This window comes from Notothenia rossii (assembly GCF_949606895.1).
Source record: "Notothenia rossii genome assembly, chromosome: 3".
In the NCBI taxonomy this organism is placed as follows: domain Eukaryota; kingdom Metazoa; phylum Chordata; class Actinopteri; order Perciformes; family Nototheniidae; genus Notothenia; species Notothenia rossii.
In genome coordinates this window covers 44,615,311-44,634,128 of record NC_136901.1, presented here as the reverse complement: position 1 = coordinate 44,634,128, position 18,818 = coordinate 44,615,311, and the positions used below count along the sequence as shown (strand labels likewise).

At 39.4% G+C, this 18,818-nt stretch overlaps 3 protein-coding genes and 1 long non-coding RNA gene across 6 annotated transcripts; 2 read left to right on the top strand and 2 right to left on the bottom strand.

Moving 5' to 3' along the window:
- The first annotated feature begins 370 nt into the window (after positions 1–370).
- On the top strand, positions 371–7,297 carry aimp1b (aminoacyl tRNA synthetase complex interacting multifunctional protein 1b). The gene is made up of 7 exons (XM_079673175.1): positions 371–483; positions 4,503–4,597; positions 4,931–5,044; positions 5,536–5,685; positions 5,760–5,959; positions 6,120–6,294; positions 6,937–7,297. The coding sequence occupies exons 1-7, from the start codon at positions 434–436 to the stop codon at positions 7,101–7,103; spliced, it is 951 nt and encodes a 316-aa protein (XP_079529301.1). The 5' UTR covers positions 371–433; the 3' UTR covers positions 7,104–7,297.
- On the bottom strand, positions 7,153–10,592 carry LOC307034352 (GTPase IMAP family member GIMD1-like). Of its 2 annotated transcripts, none has more exons than XM_079673174.1 (6): positions 10,475–10,592; positions 10,012–10,174; positions 9,591–9,850; positions 8,674–8,836; positions 8,253–8,512; positions 7,153–7,983 (listed from the first exon to the last, which is right to left on the bottom strand). In XM_079673174.1, exons 2-6 carry the CDS (start codon positions 10,172–10,174, stop codon positions 7,708–7,710), a joined length of 1,122 nt encoding a protein of 373 aa, XP_079529300.1. In that variant the 5' UTR covers positions 10,475–10,592; the 3' UTR covers positions 7,153–7,707. The 2 variants fall into 2 exon arrangements, with proteins under 2 accessions (XP_079529300.1, XP_079529299.1); XM_079673173.1 differs by having other exon boundaries at positions 10,440–10,549.
- On the top strand, positions 10,059–16,145 carry LOC307034355. 2 transcript variants are annotated; one of them, XR_013806867.1, is made up of 5 exons: positions 10,059–10,185; positions 10,679–10,846; positions 13,300–13,763; positions 15,602–15,723; positions 16,010–16,145. It is a non-coding gene; the product is annotated as an uncharacterized lncRNA (long non-coding RNA). The 2 variants fall into 2 exon arrangements; XR_013806868.1 differs by lacking the exon at positions 10,679–10,846 and having other exon boundaries at positions 10,078–10,185.
- On the bottom strand, positions 15,856–17,763 carry LOC307034354 (dickkopf-related protein 2-like). The gene is made up of 4 exons (XM_079673176.1): positions 17,592–17,763; positions 17,236–17,392; positions 16,689–16,817; positions 15,856–16,371 (listed from the first exon to the last, which is right to left on the bottom strand). The coding sequence occupies exons 1-4, from the start codon at positions 17,757–17,759 to the stop codon at positions 15,986–15,988; spliced, it is 840 nt and encodes a 279-aa protein (XP_079529302.1). The 5' UTR covers positions 17,760–17,763; the 3' UTR covers positions 15,856–15,985.
- Between the last annotated feature and the right edge of the window lie 1,055 nt (positions 17,764–18,818).

The following is an 18,818-nucleotide window of genomic DNA, read 5'->3' as shown; positions in this document are numbered from 1 at the left end:
AAATCAACAAATATATGTATAATGTATAAAAAAAAGTATAAAAAAAAGTTTTAAAAAATCAATAAAAATGAATGAAACTATATATATATAAATAATATAATGTAAATGTAATGAACTATTGACTTCAAGTAAAATATTTGCCTCTCAGGTGCAACTAGTATACAGCAATGATCTAGATATTTCTTCCCCCCTGTGTAATAATAGAATAAACAACAAAGTATTTGGAAACACAACAGTTTTGACTATAAAACAAGTTGAAATGTTATATTGTATTTTTTTCCTGAACTCTTTAATTGAGTTTGTAATCGGCTCGTCTTGTTGTGCACATAAAGCATAGTTTGACCTTTGACCTCCAGCAGCTGCAGATGGAAACAGACAGCTGACAGCGTTTGTGTTTCGCTGCAGAGAAACTCTCCGCTTCCACTCCGACAGCATGAAGAACATGAAGTACACGGATAACATGGACAGCATCTTCAATCCCAGGTACTAAAACATGTTTCTTTATTGTACTTGTAATAGTATATTAGAGTCATACATATAAATAAAGATAATATGATATTGTAAACTCCCTACAGAGGGTATTTAAAGGTTAAATCTGAGGTAAAGTCAGCTTTCTGTGTGTTGCTTAAAGTCACCGTCGGCTACAAAGGTTTTTTATTGACATCATTTGGGATTATTAAGATTTACTGTATATATATATATTTAATTACAACACATGTCCTTTATGTAAGAATTACTTTGTATTTATTATAACGTTTTTGTAGATTGTTGTATTTACATTTTTTGATTTTCTTAATGGTTAATGGTTTCATTATTGTGTAATTTTGTTTCTCATTTACTTTTCTATTTATTGTTCGATGTATTCATTCATTTTACTCTACATTATTTCATATTATGTGCTTATCAATTGTTCTTTCCCCATGTTTATGTGTGTGTGTTGGCTTAAAGTTAGTTTTTCTGTACACATTTAAGGTACTTTTATGTTATTCCTAAGCAAATATTTTAATATATATTATTATATTAAATCAGTGTATAGTGCTTAAAATAAATTCAACTTGGACAACATTGACTGCTTCGACAGAAATGAACATGGACTATAGTTAGACTTCAAAATATATATTAAATAAATGCAACAGTTCAAATGGAGCCGTTTCGCATAATGTGTATTCTATGATTGTTCGGGACATTTTCTGCTCAAAGTAAAAATAAAAAATCCAGGACTTTTTACTTGTAACATGGTTTTTATTGTGGTAATGCTACCAGGGCCGTCCCTACAGGCTGATCATGCAGACTGTGTGGGGCCTCACCTTGCGGGGGGGCCTCATCTTGCGGAGGGAGCCTCAACTGTGCCGCAGCACCTATGCACTTATACGGCACACGGTTTCGCTGCGAGGCTCCAATAGCCCCCCCCGCCCCCCCAGCCGACGCTCGCGAAACAGAGGGCCTCATCATATAACTTTGCGTGGGGCCTCAAGTTGGCCAGGGACGGCCCTCACATTAAAACTCCCTGATGTCAGCTTGTGTTGTTTATAGCAGGAGGCCGGACTGCAGCTGTTTCTGAACCTCATTGGTTTAGCAGCTGCGACTCGTATAGTGTGTGTGTGTGTGTGTGGGTTATTCACGTTACACATACATTGTGGGGAATATTGGTCTTTGGCCTTTAAACAGTTTTTCTTTTCAATTCCCAGAATTAGGATATTTAATGCTGTTTTAAGATTTTCCCGCATTCATATTTTGCCTTTAAACCTTATTAGATTTGGGTTGGCGCGCTGACCATGGGAAATGTTCTCCAAAAAAATAAAACATAAAGGTATTCAATCCTGCCCATTGTGCACCTCAGTGTAAATCGATTGCGTCATCCATCCATGGCCTTTTTTTTAGGCACGCGGTGGCTGCAAAATGACACAACTGAATAATGAGGCCATGTGTTGGCATGCAGTCAGAACTACTGTATGTTATCGTTTACTGACTCTTTGTTGTTGTGAGCTGCTGTTAATTACCTGTTCATTTGAAAGAAGTATTTCAGTTTGAAACGTGTTGGTTTCACCTCAGTAGATTTGGGTTGGCGTGATGATCGTGAGGATTTAAAATAGACTATAAAGGCTTTCAATCAGAAATATTGTATTTGTCCCGCAACGAGGAAATGTACAGTGGTACAAGAATAAACAATAAGTAAAGAAAGAAACACAATAATGGTAACAAAAAAAGAACAAGCTGTATTAACCTTATGCGTCGAAACCAGTCCAGCACACACAGGTTCCACAATATCAGGACTTTACAGTAATCATATGGCAGTTTAAATATGCTTTTTTCACAACACATGTATGGACATTTCACCTTTCTAAATTATAGTTTTATTTATTATATTGGGTTTAAATAATAATAAACTAATACACTCTCTCAGGAGCTCGTGTCTGATATAGACTTTTTTCTTTAGCGGTTAAGATGTTTGGTTTTTGGTTGATGTTAGGGGGAAATGTTTTGCTATACTGAAATGTTAATATAAATGTGCATACGTGGACATATTCATATGTTTTTCAAAGCTTGAGGTATATTTTAGGCTAAATGAGGAATTGGGTTAACCCTAACCCTAACCCATTAAATTGACCACCACTATACAAGTTTTATAATCATTATAAATATGATATAATAATAATAATAATAATAATATATGAATAATAATATAAAATGTCCACTAGATTAATAAGTAGTTATAAGAGACATATTTTAATTCACATGCTCCAGAATGCAACACAATTCCCAAGCATTAATGAAAAGGATAATAATGACAATTAATAACAATAATAAAGAAAAATAATTAATAAAATGATGAGCAAAAATAATTTAAATTGGAAAATGTCTTACAGCCTGTTTTTTGTTTGTTTTTTTACGACACTGTGTCTCAGGGCATCTTAATATTTAAGAACCTATTAATGTGTTATACCAGATTAACGGGAAGAATCTCAGCTAACTGACGATACAAACCATTTTTTACCAAAACATAAGTCTCATAAGAAGCATCTAAAGGACCCCTGAGCGAAAAATGCTAACGCACTTTGGCACAGAACTCAAGATAAAAGTAGCCTTATTACTTATCGTAGCTGCACATACAAGATATCCAATTAACGCTGAGGTTCCACGGATTATTTAGGTATATATATATCATCACTAAGTGATCCAAACTCGCGACAGGGGAAGCAAACACAGACATCACAACACGTACCTTTACGTAGCTTTTACCGGAGATCGTCTCACCGTAGCTGTCAATCTGATCAAAAGACTTGTTCAATGGCATTAAAATGAGAAAAAACGCTTCTGAATCGGTTAATCCATGAGTTAATAATGTTTCTGTGTAATTATTTTATTTTATTTATAATCCATAATTCCATTTTTATGTAAAAATCGGTGAGTAAAAGTTAGCTGCTAATGGTAGCCACCAGAGTTATCGCAGCTTCCGGTCTTGGCTATGCAGCAGTCTCACACAGATACATTACCAAATAAGGAGTATATGGGAGTTCCCCTCGATTCCATTGGCTCTGACGGTTAGAAAGAGATGTCAATCAGCAAAATCGAACAAGGGGGGCCAGAGATAGGTCAAATCCACGCAAATGACCCCAGAAGTGTTTTTTTTTTGCTAAATCTCTCCAAAAAGGTCAAATTTCACTTTTTTTGCATCAACCTTGATACAGGGTACTTATTATATGTTATAGTTTGGATTCCTAAAGCTTTTAGTCTACCATCCCATCATTCAAGGTAATTCAAGGGTGGTTTTCACTATAAGTAATCTTTGTTTTTTGGATGGACACAATAATTTACATTTTTTTACTGTGTTCAATCTAAATTTACTTTAAAATAAAAGCATCTATATTGATTCTGACACTTCTACATCCAACTCACAGGTGTAACCTTGCTTTGAGAAAAAAGATTATTAATTTAACCCTTTTAGAAGGGAAGATATGGTCATTTGTTCTGGGAATGTCATTTTCGAGCCTGAGACCTGAAAAACAGGCTCGGGGCTTAACAGGGGGATGTTCCCTTCAACAATGAACTTGTATAGATACGTGAGTTTATGTATGTAAATCCTAACCATTTCTGTTTTGATACAAAAGTTAAATCCCAAACAAACTTCCTCTTATCAATTATTTCTGACATTTCACCGTCTCTCTGTGTGTTTAGCCCTGAGGCAAGGACAGAAACGTAGATAACTCAGATATCATCTAAATAAACATTTAATCGTTGACATCAATGCCGGTCTGATTTGCAAACTGTCAGTGAAGTCTGTGTTTTAACAACGACCACTGCAGCGCATCATAAAGTCAATTTAAAGCCTTTACATTGTGAATGATCATATTTGCATCAGAGAGATCTTTTTTCCTGATTAAAACTGCAGGTAATTTGTCCTTCATGACATCTACGGTGATAGAGTCAAAGTCGTATTTATTCCCATGAATGCAAACAACTGGCTTTGAAATTATTAATACTTTGGTTTGGTTGTCTCTTAGCGTGGCAGATGCTCTGATAAAGCTCGATCCAGAGGACGGGCCGCATTTCGTGGAGTATTTTCAAACTCACGCCATGTTGTCAAGAGAGAAAGCACGTAAGAGAAAAAAGATATGTGCTTATATTCAAAACGTTTATATCCATAACCAAAAAAAATGCTGTGAAATTGTCAATGCAAGATATTTGTGCATTGCGCCCCCTTTTGGTTGATACCTAGTTTATTTTTATAAATATGTGTGTGTGTCTCTCCAACGACTGTGTGTGTGTCTCTCTCTCTCTCTCTCTCTCTCTCTCTCTCTCTCTCTCTCTCTGTGTGTGTGTGTGTGTGTGTGTGTGTGTGTGTGTGTGTGTGTGTGTGTGTGTGTGTGTGTGTGTGTGTGTGTGTGTGTGTGTGTGTGTGTGTGTGTGTGTGTGTGTGTGTGTGTTTCAGAGCTTCAGGCGTCGGTCAGAGATCAGAGGAAGCTGCTGGTTGAGAACGGGAAACTAAAGAAAGACATCGAGCAGCTCAAAACTCTGCTGCAGGACAAACAGAAGAGACGCACCGGTAGCCTACTGCTTGATTTTATTGTGATATCTTTTTCCTTAGTTATATTTTCTTTACTGTCTCTTCTCCATCTTCAAAAATGTTACCTTCCAAACTTTTGCAATTTGCAATATTCAAAAGCTATCTTTAAAATCATAGGTTCCTAATTTCTCCAAAATATCCTTTCTTTCATGATATTTTAGTTATTATTTAAAACCTCGTCACTCTTCATTTGGATACTCAACTTTCCAAAAATGTCAATAATGATCAAATCTGCCCGGACTCAAGGTTTATAACTCAACTGGGTCCTCACAAAGAAACACATATAAACACACAGACACACACACACACACACGGACAACTGCAGATAATTACCATTCACTTTTAAATTAGATTAAAAAGACATTTTTTTAATCTAATATAAACTTATATAAAGACGTATTCACTTGGAGATCAGTCCATTAGATAAGAAATATCCAATTCATTTATCATATTTTTCTTTTGTTTTGCAGCTAAGGTTCTGTTCTCCCCGGCCCCGCCTCCAACGACTACAAGCCCCGCCCCCAACACAGAAACAGCTGCTGTTCCCAATAATCCTCCTCGCCTCTCCTCCCAGGACCGGAGAGACAGACAAAGCAGGAGGAAGAAAGGAGACAGGAAAGGTGAGAAGAAGAGGAAATGAGGAAAGGAAGGAAGGATTTTGGTTCTGATTCTGATTTACTTGTCTTTTTCTTAGCTCGTCCTTCTTCTGACTCTCTCTCTTTGGTGGCGGAGCCCCGAGTCGACGTGTCTCGACTGGATCTGCGAGTCGGACGGATTCTCAGCGTCCGGCCCCACCCATTGGCCGAGACGCTGTCCGTACAGGAAGTGGACGTCGGAGAGAACGCACCCCGAACCGTCGTCAGCAAGCTGGGAGCTCAAACAGATCTCGAGGAGGTAAAATTAACTTTATTCTGAAAATATTACGAATGTATTCTCTAAATTTGATTATTTCTTTTTTCAAATACTATACAATTTCCCCCCCAAATGTTATGACTTTTGTCTAAAATCACCTTTGCTCAAATAATTTGATAAAAAACATTATTATCCTTTTCAGCTGCAGGGTGTTCTCGCTGTGTTGCTATGCAACGTGAAGGCCTGTAAACTGAGGGGCGTGGCTTCTAAGGCCCGCCTCCTTGTTTGCTCCGCCTCTGATGGTGACATCATTGAGCGACTGACCCCGCCCACATGCTCCGACCCAGGGGACAGAGTCACCTTCCTCAACTACCCTGGTAACAACCATGAAATTGTAACAGTATAAGTGACTGAAACTAGTGAATAAATCAAACATCATCTTTTTTTATTTGTACTGCGAATTCCAATGTAACACAGAATTAGTCATTTTTAGCAATACCAGTTAATAACCACAATATTTGACTAAATCCAACATCACTCTCAACCTTTGTGTTTTATGAGGAGGGTTTGGTTTTCCAGGTGGTCATTATGGAGGACATTCTTAAGAGAAACTGATAAATGATTTTTCTATTGTTATATTTAATAAAGTGATAAAGAAAGTCAAAAATCGATCTCAAATGCAGGAACAGAGCTACTTCATCCTCAGAGGATAAAGAAGTTCGGCTTACAGTCTCTTCCTTTTGCCCTCCTGAAATGTAAACCTAAACATATGTCTTTGTTAAATGTCTTTGTCTTTTTGTATATATATTTAACATGTTCATACAAATGCACAACTTTTTACTGTGATATCTTGTTTTAATAGTCACTTTATCTCTTTATTTTTGCTGCTATTAATGCCTGAATTTCCCCAAGGGGATAAATAAAGTTCCCTCTTAAAAGGCAATCAGAGTATAAGACGATATGTTTTAAATGGTTATATGATCACTTGACCCGACAGTCATGACTCTATCTGTGTTCAGGTGAGCCGGACAAAGAGCTTCAGTCCAAACAGAGGCTTTGGGAGATTCTTCAGCCCGACCTGCAGGTGGACTCAAAGGGAGTCGCCAACTATAAAGGCTGTGGGTTCGAGGTGAAAGGAAAGGGTCTCTGCCGAGCCCCCTCCCTCACCAACTGCAACATCAAATAGATGAAATAAGGGGTCCTAACCTACAGGAAAATACATGCTGTGGACGTGATGTGAACCAGAGTTCTTTTATTGTGAAAAAGCAGAGAATTAAACAATAAAAATCTGCTGCTGACGGCCACTTAGCTAGTAAGTAGCTAGTACCGTTAGCTCACAAAGGTTGTATAAAGGTGTATTCATTAAAACATTTAGAACTAGTCTGTTTCCATGGGTGTTTTGTTTACCAGAAGAAAGGAAGGCCAGCAGAGAATAAGACATAACGATCTTTTCCAGTTCCCAGTTCGTTGTTAAGATTAGGTGCTAAACTCACCGCCAGAAAACCAAAAAACAAACAAATGTATTTTATAATTGTATGTAGAAAATGGTCCTGATATACGAGATTCTGATGTCACCAAAATGGGGTTTTCCATTGAATTTCGACTATACAAGACTGTGACAACCAAATCTTAACAAATGAACAGTACTTTTATAGAAACAGGAGCATGACACAATACCAAGGAGTGCAAAACTAGCGTAAAGCTACAAACAAAGTTCACAACAGTCACATAACTTGACAAATAGACGGAAACAAAATCAGTTTAAGAGCAAAAAAACATTAGTTTGTAGTTTAAAGTGAGACCTCCGTCCGGACGGTCAGCGCTGAGTGATGGTTCCTCGCTGAGAGGTTTAGCAGTCGGTCTCTTATCGGTCGTCCTCTGACTGACGGCCAATCACAGCTGTTCTCCACAAACAAGACTCCGCCTTCCACCTTTGCAGCCAGAGCTCTCAGCCAATCGGTGGTCTGCGTTAGGTAGTCTGACGGCTGAAGCCCCGCCTCCTTCAGGTGATCGGCATGTGTGATAACGAGCAAAGCGTGACGACGCCATTCTGGACCGAAAAGAGTCTGAACGACAAAACACACAAAATCACAAAAAAACATGATAATCGTTACGGAGTGTGTGTGTGTGTGTGTGTGTGTGTGTGTGTGTGTGTGTGCGTGTGTGTGTGTGTGTGTGTGTGTGTGTGTGTGTGCGCGTGTGTGTGTGTGTGTGTGTGTGCGTGTGTGCGTGTGTGTGTGTGTGTGCGTGCGTGTGTGTGTGTGTGTGTGTGTGTGCGTGTGTGTGTGTGTGTGTGTGTGTGTGTGTGTGTGTGTGTGTGTGTGTGTGTGTGTACCTCTACGTGCTCCTCCAGGTGTGTGTTGTCATGCATATCAGCTCTCACGACGAGCACAAGTACGTGCACGCCCTCGGGGCAGAGCTCGTGCACGCTCTTAGGGCGGGGAAACGAAGGGGGCGTGTCCAACACTCTCAACGTGAGGTCAGACTCCGCCCCCTTTCTCCTGAAATACCGTGGGAAATTTCGGCGTAGCAGCTGGTGCTCCGTCGTCATGGAAACGCCAGAAATGCAGGTGCCGGTTTTGAATTCTTCACCACCTGCAACACAATTTTGTGTTAAAAGTTAACAAAAAGTGCACAAAGTGAGCAACAATATTAATTTAAAGAATAAAAACATAAAATTAAATAAGTAAAATACTGTAACATAACATGTGTTGATCCTAGAGTTAGCTTGTGAGGGTTAAATAAAAACTACTGACCAATCAGAGCATTGCCCACAGAGCTCCTCCCACTCTGCCTTCCACCTAGCAACAGAACGTTCAGGGCCAGTACGTTCTGCTCGCCGTCGTCGTGGCGACCCCATTTGCTGAGGATTCCGAAGGGGTTGTTGCCGTGATGATGGTGTTCCGTGACGAGAGACATCTAAGGAAAAGGTTTTAACTGAATTTTCTAAATAAAGGAACTAAATGTCGCCGGATGGAAATTATTACTAAAATGAACTGTTATTAAGTTTTAAAATTACTGCTTATAATAAAGGATCAGAACAAGAGACTCTATTTCACATTTTATTTTTTAGCTGTGAACAGTGTTTCATTTCTGATTGGACAGAAAACGTATGTTCATCTTTAAGAAGGCCACAACACATCTAAACTTGATGATTAACAGAATTAACAAAAGTGTCTCTTACCTGTGTTACCTTACCAAGAGAGGAAAAGTACTCACATTTCCTGGACTGATCGATATTGTAGTGCGTGTGTGTGTGGTTACTGGTTAAACAGTAACCAGTCCTACCCATCTTTCCCTCACTCTGTGCTCTTATTAGGGTTGTAAAGACTGATAAACATCCCTGTAATTTAGATTTAAAGGGACAAGCATAGGGAACTGTATCATGTGCTTTTTTATATCAAGACACATTTTCATCTGCAGGATTGCAAAACCAGCTAAAAACCATCATTTGCTGAATCCATGAAGCTGCTTGGCGTCACCGTTTACTTTACCCGTAGTATAGGATACATGGACGTGACATCAAGGAAACAAGGAAACACCGATGGCGATGACATATCAACAAGGAAGCTAGGGAACACGGATGGAAGAGTGAGTGTGTGTGTGTGTGTGTGTGTGTGTGTGTGTGTGTGTGTGTGTGTGTGTGTGTGTGTGTGTGTGTGTGTGTGTGTACCTCTACGTGCTCCTCCAGGTGTGTGTTGTCATGCATATCAGCTCTCACGACGAGCACAAGTACGTGCACGCCCTCGGGGCAGAGCTCGTGCACGCTCTTAGGGCGGGGAAACGAAGGGGGCGTGTCCAACACTCTCAACGTGAGGTCAGACTCCGCCCCCTTTCTCCTGAAATACCATGGGAAATTTCGGCGTAGCAGCTGGTGCTCCGTCGTCATGGAAACGCCAGAAATGCAGGTGCCGGTTTTGAATTCTTCACCACCTGCAACACAATTTTGTGTTAAAAGTTAACAAAAAGTGCACAAAGTGAGCAACAATATTAATTTAAAGAATAAAAACATAAAATTAAATAAGTAAAATACTGTAACATAACATGAGTTGATCCTAGAGTTAGCTTGTGAGGGTTAAATAAAAACTACTGACCAATCAGAGCATTGCCCACAGAGCTCCTCCCACTCTGCCTTCCACCTAGCAACAGAACGTTCAGGGCCAGTACGTTCTGCTCGCCGTCGTCGTGGCGACCCCATTTGCTGAGGATTCCGAAGGGGTTGTTGACGTGATGATGGTGTTCCGTGACGAGAGACATCTAAGGAAAAGGTTTTAACTGAATTTTCTAAATAAAGGAACTAAATGTCGCCGGATGGAAATTATTACTAAAATGAACTGTTATTAAGTTTTAAAATTACTGCTTATAATAAAGGATCAGAACAAGAGACTCTATTTCACATTTTATTTTTTAGCTGTGAACAGTGTTTCATTTCTGATTGGACAGAAAACGTATGTTCATCTTTAAGAAGGCCACAACACATCTAAACTTGATGATTAACAGAATTAACAAAAGTGTCTCTTACCTGTGTTACCTTACCAAGAGAGGAAAAGTACTCACATTTCCTGGACTGATCGATATTGTAGTGCGTGTGTGTGTGGTTACTGGTTAAACAGTAACCAGTCCTACCCATCTTTCCCTCACTCTGTGCTCTTATTAGGGTTGTAAAGACTGATAAACATCCCTGTAATTTAGATTTAAAGGGACAAGCATAGGGAACTGTATCATGTGCTTTTTTATATCAAGACACATTTTCATCTGCAGGATTGCAAAACCAGCTAAAAACCATCATTTGCTGAATCCATGAAGCTGCTTGGCGTCACCGTTTACTTTACCCGTAGTATAGGATACATGGACGTGACATCAAGGAAACAAGGAAACACCGATGGCGATGACATATCAACAAGGAAGCTAGGGAACACGGATGGAAGAGTGAGTGTGTGTGTGTGTGTGTGTGTGTGTGTGTGTGTGTGTGTGTGTGTGTGTGTGTGTGTGTGTGTGTGTGTGTGTGTGTGTGTGTGTGTGTGTGTGTGTGTGTGTGTGTGTGTGTGTGTGTGTGTGTGTGTGTGTGTGTGTGTGTGTGTGTGTGTTATCTGTATATCAATATAACTAAAGCCAGAGGGAACAGTTGCACATTCAATTTGATTTGAAAAGCTTCTCGGAAGGTTTTGCAAAAACAATAAAATGACGGACATGAGCATATTTGTTTGTACATAAACATACTCTCTGGAAAAACTGAATTGATATGCCCAACAGGAGATATCCTGGGGGCTACTTTGGGCTAGTTTTTTGTTCCAAAATGACAATAAATGTGACTTTTACAAAGATATCCGTATCAGATTTACCATCTAAATTCAGCTTTAGTTAGTTAGCATTAAAGAATATGAAATGTTTTTGTTTTTTTCTTTAGAATAACTATGGCTCTGTAACTTCTTTTAAGTAAGACTTTAATAGATGATAATATTTCCAATCAGATAAGGCCCATTGGTAATACGTTTTTTTTTGTGTGCACATTTCTATATATAAAACATCTGATTTCAACTGATTCACTAAAGAAGAAAAAATAAGACAATCAGATGCTTTAAAACCCAAAACATTGGTCGTATACAGCAGTATGTTCCTTTTAGTGTCCTCTTTGTTTTTCATTACAGAATGAAGACGTCATCCTCCTTCCATATTTAAATCAGGAGAGGGTTTGAATATCTGAGTGTGAGCTTTACCTGCAGTCAAAAATAACTTGTATCTACACAAATGAAATAGTTTCCTGGTTTCTCTGCAGGCTTGTGGGCATGCCTTTTCCTCTTTGTTAACCTTATCACTAAAAACAGTGCTGGAGAAAGACTGGGATACACCTGTCCGATCAGATGGAGGGTTTTCCAGCTTTAGTTACACCAATATTTTAGGAAAATGGAAGATGAATTAAGGACAACGTTAATCTAGTTTTGGAGCAAAGACTTGAATATTACATACAGGGTGTTCGGGTCCACCTGTCTGAGCCTTCTGTGTGTGTGTGTGTGTGTGTGTGTGTGTGTGTGTGTGTGTGTGTGTGTGTGTGTGTGTGTGTGTGTGTGTGTGTGTGTGTGTGACACATTCTCACTCCCAACTTGTCCTATAGTAACGTTATGTCAAGGTCCCTATCGTCACTTTCCAACGCAAGGGGGGGCCCCTTAGCGTCCAGTTTCGACTTTCGTTGATGTCCATAGACTTCTATAGAGCTCCCTAAACGTATGTGGTGGTCGACTTGAGATCGCGAGCGAATGCTCCCCGCGGCCCGTTCTCAGCTGACGCGTATGGTGCGAGACGTCACAGCAACACATTATGCTCTTTATATATTGTTTAAATTACTAAATTGTAATTTTCACACTCTGTGATAGGCCTCGGCGACAGTTAGGCAAAAATAATATAGGCTTATAGGCATTTTATTCTCTTATGTGAAGTTGAGATGGTGCATGCTGGGTAATGAATTATTTACGTGGATGCATACGTTGCGAGACTGCGTTGCATTAAAAACATTATGCTCTCTATAAATGGTCTTTATTATGCTTTAAACGGTGTCTCGGGCTTTGGCTATAGGGCGGCTCAAAGTATTTTGTCCTAGTCGTTGTGAAGATTGCTTTATTTATTGTCCTTGTTTTTTTATTTAAATTAAGTATTTTCAATCACGGCGCGCTGATCAAAACATGTGATGTCATATGATGCGTCGCATTTAAAGTCCGTTGCTGAATCCTTCATGGTGAGTAGCAGAGCTGCATTAATTACATGTGTATAATCAGAGACGACGAAATCCATGACATATACACCAAAAAGCCAGCAAGTATTATAAGCACCTTAAGAAGTGCAGGGTAGTCGTGTTGTGAGTTTATGAATTAAGACATTACAACTTACTGGACTATGCTAGCTAACAGCTGATAGCCATTAGCTACTATCCATTAGCCACTAGCTATTAGCTTTTAGCTCGTAGAATTTTACATTGGGGTGTGAGTGAATTGACTGAATGACAGTCCAAATTATTATTCCAACATGTTTATGACAGATGTGTATCTTATCTCGTTCTTTTCTTTTCACTATATCTGTAAAGCGTCTTTGAGCACCTGTAAAAGCGCTAACAAAATAAATCTATTATTATTATTATGCACAGCCCTTCAAATATAGTGTTACTTTTATGTGTCAAATATAATCATACTTTACCTTTACCTGGGACATTTACATTGTTACAGCAAAAGTAAATAGCAACACTTTAATTAAGTGGCATGCATTCATTTTAAGATACAAATAAATAAATGACAATTTATGAAACTACACATCCAGGTGGAACACAAAAGATAACACGAGTGTAAAAGGTACCTTGGCAAATTCTAAATATTGTTTCTCTTCTTTCCACACAGGTCTTTCAAAGTTCCCATTTGTATACCCCTGTGATCTGCCATTCACTCACCCACCCAAAGGCACTTTGAAGAGACACGTTTGTCAAACCGTCCTTTTCAGTGTGCCCTGTCCTTACCTGTGTTGCTGTCTCTGTCCCTCTCTCCGTCCCTCTCTCTCACTCTCCCTCTTTCGCTTTTTCCCTATCTGTGCTTACCCCTGTTTTTGTCTTATCTGTCTGTGTGAGTGTTTCTGTCTGTCTGTCTTTCTGGCCATCAGTGATTCAGAGTGAACAAGAAGAAGAACTCAATAATGAGCTCCAAAGTCTTGATCACTTGATTTCTTGATCAAGAAAGAAAGACTTCGAAGCTGGAGGCAGCAGCAGCAGTGAAGACACCTGAACCAATCGTCAAATGGAAAAAGAGAGACGTCGATGGTAACCAAATCTTTGAGAGACCAAAAGCAAGCAGGAATCTGCCAAATCAGGGTGAGTATTTAATGTTCACTAAATGTTGAAGAACTAGAATGTTTACTATCTAATGAGTATTACAACAACAGTATTACATGAATGGATGTATGAGGAAAACAATCGAACCAAAACCAACGGCAAACATTTTTACATTTGAAAGGTAATCTGACATGATTATAGCACTTGACCAGATTATTTGACTACATCTAATTCTATCTAAGGGGTAATGAAGACATTGAAATAGTATTTGTGGTAAATGGTTTTGTTTTGTACAGCTGGGAGGAAAGCTCCTCGTGTTGATGCTCCTGACACTGACTGTGAGAGGGTCTTTGCTCCAGAGACTGTTGGTGTCTCTCTAAGCCTAAATCACTATCTCCATATGTCTGTACTTGTTTCTGTGAGATGTGTTTGCACTGATTTGGACATTTTAATTCCATGTTTGAATTTTAAAAACACTTTAACATAATTATAAACATAGCTGTTAAATATTTCCAAGCCACAGCTACTCCATACAGTAAACATTGATTTAGTATAAAACCATATTTTTGTACAAAACAAAAACCGTTACCATCTAAGAAATGTAAAGGGCAAATATTAACCATATGAACTGTTTATATTGCTTGTAATTGAGATGAAGTAAACATCTGTTGAGTATTTTAACATAGAATAGTTTGATTGTGTTGAATTGAAGCCCAAAAAGGCAGCGGGTCCACCAGACCCGCGAACACTGGCTGAGTAACAACACTATGAACACCACACAAGGGTTAAAGGAAGTGCTAGCATCAAACTGGCAGAACGTAACGTGGTAAAAATCTCTATTTTCAAACGATTGATTTTTAATTCAACATAGTAAGAATATAATACTTTGTAACACAGACTGATCTTTTATCACATATTTTCCTTCATTTTGACATTCGTGAGTTAGCTTCACGTCTTTTCACATCAACACAACTCTCTGAGAGAAAGACTAACAGACAAATCTATGTTTACTAAACTATTTTGGTACATTTAAAAAAGTATCTTCATTTGAGACACTTTTGATATCTTAAAGGCTTAATCTAGAGATCCAAGTTTGTCCCAAAAACAAAGCACACAAACATATTTTAGGTGACCAATCCTTTTAATCATAAAAACACAGATTTCCACAGCAAGTGGGGGAATTTAAACTCCAAATGAACAAACAAATGGTTACACCAACTAATAGAAACATCTCTCTCTCACAACAATAGTGCAACCAATCCCAACTTCTGCAGAAACCTCAGGCCTTTAAGGTTTTGGCGGCGAAAGTTTGGGTTTTAACGAGGCCACATTTCACAGATTTGTGATGTGAACGAGTTTCTTGACTGAAACTTCAGAATTATTTGTATATTTGTATATATATATTACTTTGGTAATAATAGCAGAGCATGGACAGAGAATTGAAGATTAAGTTCAATTTTTCCTTTGAGAAATATATTTGAATTAGGTTTAGGATTAAGTGGTGAATCTCCCACATGTTCACAATACATTAAGAAAGTCTATGGAAAGGAAAAAGATCATTGTACATTTTTGAGTTTGCTGTTTTTTGCAGACTTTTCTCCATTTGTGAAACATCATTGGATATATTTAATTAAATATCTTAATAAATAAGTTACTTTTACCAGTGCAATTTAGGACTTTTCTTCACTATTTAGTCTAAGAAAGCCATTCAATAAAATGTTACTGAAATAAGTTATCCATCTTGCCTTTACCTCAAATCAAGACAATTTCTGTAGAGGGTTTTTTCAAAATAACAGCTTGTATGTTGGTCTTTAAAACCTACATGACAAAAGACATGTATTAGGTTTTCAATATCAATGTTGTTCCTGTTGGTGTAGGTGAAGACAAACTGGAGTTCAAAGCAGTTTCTGCTCGTCTAGACAGAAGAGGAGGAAACCAGATCTGAACCACAAAGAGTTTCACTCCCGCCTGACAGGAAGCTTGCATTGAGACACTGGAGGTGTGTGTGTGTGTGTGTGTGTGTGTGTGTGTGTGTGTGTGTGTGTGTGTGTGTGTGTGTGTGTGTGTGTGTGTGTGTGTGTGTGTGTGTGTGTGTGTGTGTGTGGTGGTGGGGGGGGGGGGGGGGGTTCCACAGGTGTGAATGCTTATTCAACGCTCCCTCAGCAGTGTAAAGTATAGAAACTCTGGCCTCAGTTTGTCTCTAGTCTCTCTGGCAAAGAGAGGGAAGTCCACCCTTCATTTTTAATCCTATCTGTAATTTCTTATCGTTTCTGGCACACGTGAAGTCGTGTTTTCGCCCCGTCTGGAGATGCCGACGCTAACTTTCCTGCAGAAGAGGACAAAAGTGAGGTGTGATGAGAAGAAGAAGACGCTGCAAACTTTGACTTCGCCACCGCCGCCATGAGTGAAGATGATGGCGATGACGATGAAGGTTTGGCGTCGGGGTCTCGCAGCGTCCGGCAGCTAAGTCCGTCCCCACACGGGCAGCGTTGGAACAGCTCCAGCCCATGGTTCCCTTTCCGCCGGTGGCGCGTGCAAACCTGTCCCCCCCGCAACACCGGTTTACAGATTCGGGTCCAGAAGTGACGGGCGCAACACAACGCCTCGGAACAATCTGAGGAGCGGAGGCACGGGTCGCCCACCTGACCTGCAAACATGGAAATAATTAACTATATAATAATACATTGGATTTTTATAGCGCTTTTCGTAATGCTCAAAGAAGCTTTACATAAATCAGAACAGAAACACTACAAAGAAAAATACGACCGCTATTCTGTGAAGGTAGCAATTACAACACAAGGCAATTCAAAGTGCTTTCACTCAGACATTAAGAGCATTAAGAAATAGTGCAGCAGAAACATATTATAAAATGGCCATTTAGAAAAGACTCATTTAAAAGCAAAGATTATAAAACACTATAACAATGAAACAGAATTTGATGAATTAAAAGTGAAAGAAGCTCACCTTTACTGGAGGATCCTTTGGGCTCCATCCGGCTCCTCTTCCTCCAGCCTCTCTTCTTGGACAGAGTACTCATCTCTCCATCGGGGATCGTTTGAGACACAAAGCTGTCGTCCTCTGGAACGCAGATATCTGAGGGAGGGATGAGCGTTTACAACGAATAGACGGAATAAAATGAACGCAGAAAATGTGCTAAATTGTTGAACTAATAAAAAGGAATAAAAGGAAAATCATTTCTAGTAATCAGCATGAGCATGATGAAAAAGATTGATTTCAAAGCATTGTGCATTAGACATTTTAATGACACTTGAAACCCTTTGTTGTGCGGCTCTTATTTTTAGCAGATACTGAGAAATTCTGCCTCAAATAATTTGTAAACAGTAAATAAAACTTGCAGCTCGTATTTCTGACTTTCTTATCATCTCAATGTCACTTTTCTGTTCTTTTTGCAGGGTATAAAACACACAAGACATTCAGATATCACTATAACATGACAGAGATATGACAGTACAAGTTCAAAAAGTATATATAATATATATATTAATCTTACTGTTGCTGCAGCTGTTTCCAGGACAACAGATGCCATCTCTATGGCAACGCCTCTTCCTCCTGCGGCAGGTCTGACAGCGGGAGTGGGCGGGGCCTTTGGTGGGGGCGTGGCAGTAGCTGCCCTCGCGGCACTCCAGGTCGCTCATGCACTGATACAGCTGCACAGACACACAGAAACATTTATTATAATGTAAAGTACCGTGACTTTATTATAATGGACCGTACTGTCTGATAATGGAACGTGGTGTTGATGGTAACGGAACGTTGGAACGCTGCAGTGAAACATTGTATCTCTTCCCACCTCCAACGTTCCATCACCTCAAAGATAGAGATAACGCCATGACGTCACACACTCACCGTCAGGTCCAGACTGGGCTCCCACGTGCTCCTGTTCACCGGCAGCGCGTGCCCCTCCCGCAGGATCACCGTGCGGATGGAGTTCAGTCTGACACGAGCCTCCCTTCCGCGCGAACACGTCACGAGCACGAGCGCGAGACTCACCATCAGCACCGAGTGAGGGTGCATGACTGCTGAGGGGGCAGACAAATAAATACATTAGAAGAACTCCCCAAAAAGTTATAAAAGTTACAAATAATTATAACATTTGTAAAATAAACCTCATAAATAACAGAGTTTCACTTCTTCAATAAAACATCACACTAAAAACGAATTTTTTTTTTTTTGAAACCAATTCCCTAAAAACGTAAAGTAATCCTATAAATTAAAACAATATCCTCAGTAAAAACCACAAGGCGAAACGTCCATCTTAAATGTCCTTTGCATTGTTTAACTTGTGTTAAATACAGATGTGTTTGAGAAACTTTACAGAATGTATAAATATCTTTCATTTTAAAACCTATATTCCGACAAGCAGGTACAAACACACATTGATAAATCCTACCTGTTGCTTTCAGAGAGAAGTTCCTTTTCTCTGAATCACGTTAAAATGGCAACAAAAAATACATGAAGAAAGAAAGAAATAATCCCGGTTAGTTGAGTTAAATCCCACTTCCGGTGTATTTCTGCTGCCTCCAGACTCTCAGGTGCTGCTGGTCTGTCTGCAGGACTTCAGGTGAACTGGTCCCGGATCCTCGTGCACTTTATGTCTGCTCACAGGTGTACCCCAGCTCCGCCCCCCCGCCCCCCCCCCCTCCCCTCCCGTGCAAGCATCGATACCTGCAGCCATCGATACAGAGAGAGAGAGAGAGGGAGAGAGGGAGAGAGAGAGGTGTCTCTGAAGCCTCTGTAGTGCAATGAGGATATTTATTTACATGTAACTGGGAAACATGCAGCCTACATTATTTAAGATAAGCAGTAGAGTCTCTTATAGTGTATTTTAACTTGATCACCGGTAGGTTGACACGTACGAGGAATTTGACTTGGTGTTTTGGTGCATACATACAAGTAAAACCAAAATTACAAAAACAGATAGATTACTAATTTAAGAAATCTATAATGACATATATAGTAAAATATAACAGTATTTACATTGAAATAGGATTGGCTGTAACAAACAGATTCCCAGTCTGGCATCAACAAAGTAAATCTCATGTAATCTGATGATCTCATGATGACTAGAGGAAG

Excerpts from the sequence above, each read along its gene's own strand:
- aimp1b (XM_079673175.1), top strand. The coding sequence starts at position 434 with ATGAAGAACATGAAGTACACGGATAACATGGACAGCATCTTCAATCCC. Across the intron at positions 484-4,502 it reads GACAGCATCTTCAATCCCAG|CGTGGCAGATGCTCTGATAA; the intron begins GTACTAAAACAT and ends GTTGTCTCTTAG. Across the intron at positions 5,960-6,119 it reads CTCAAACAGATCTCGAGGAG|CTGCAGGGTGTTCTCGCTGT; the intron begins GTAAAATTAACT and ends TATCCTTTTCAG.
- LOC307034352 (XM_079673173.1), bottom strand. The coding sequence starts at position 10,547 with ATGGGTAGGACTGGTTACTGTTTAACCAGTAACCACACACACACGCAC. Across the intron at positions 9,851-10,011 it reads TGTGGGCAATGCTCTGATTG|GTGGTGAAGAATTCAAAACC; the intron begins GTCAGTAGTTTT and ends ATTGTGTTGCAG. Across the intron at positions 8,513-8,673 it reads TGTGGGCAATGCTCTGATTG|GTGGTGAAGAATTCAAAACC; the intron begins GTCAGTAGTTTT and ends ATTGTGTTGCAG.
- LOC307034354 (XM_079673176.1), bottom strand. The coding sequence starts at position 17,759 with ATGCACCCTCACTCGGTGCTGATGGTGAGTCTCGCGCTCGTGCTCGTG. Across the intron at positions 16,818-17,235 it reads TGGAAACAGCTGCAGCAACA|ATATCTGCGTTCCAGAGGAC; the intron begins GTAAGATTAATA and ends TCCCTCCCTCAG. Across the intron at positions 16,372-16,688 it reads CAAAGGATCCTCCAGTAAAG|GTCAGGTGGGCGACCCGTGC; the intron begins GTGAGCTTCTTT and ends CCATGTTTGCAG.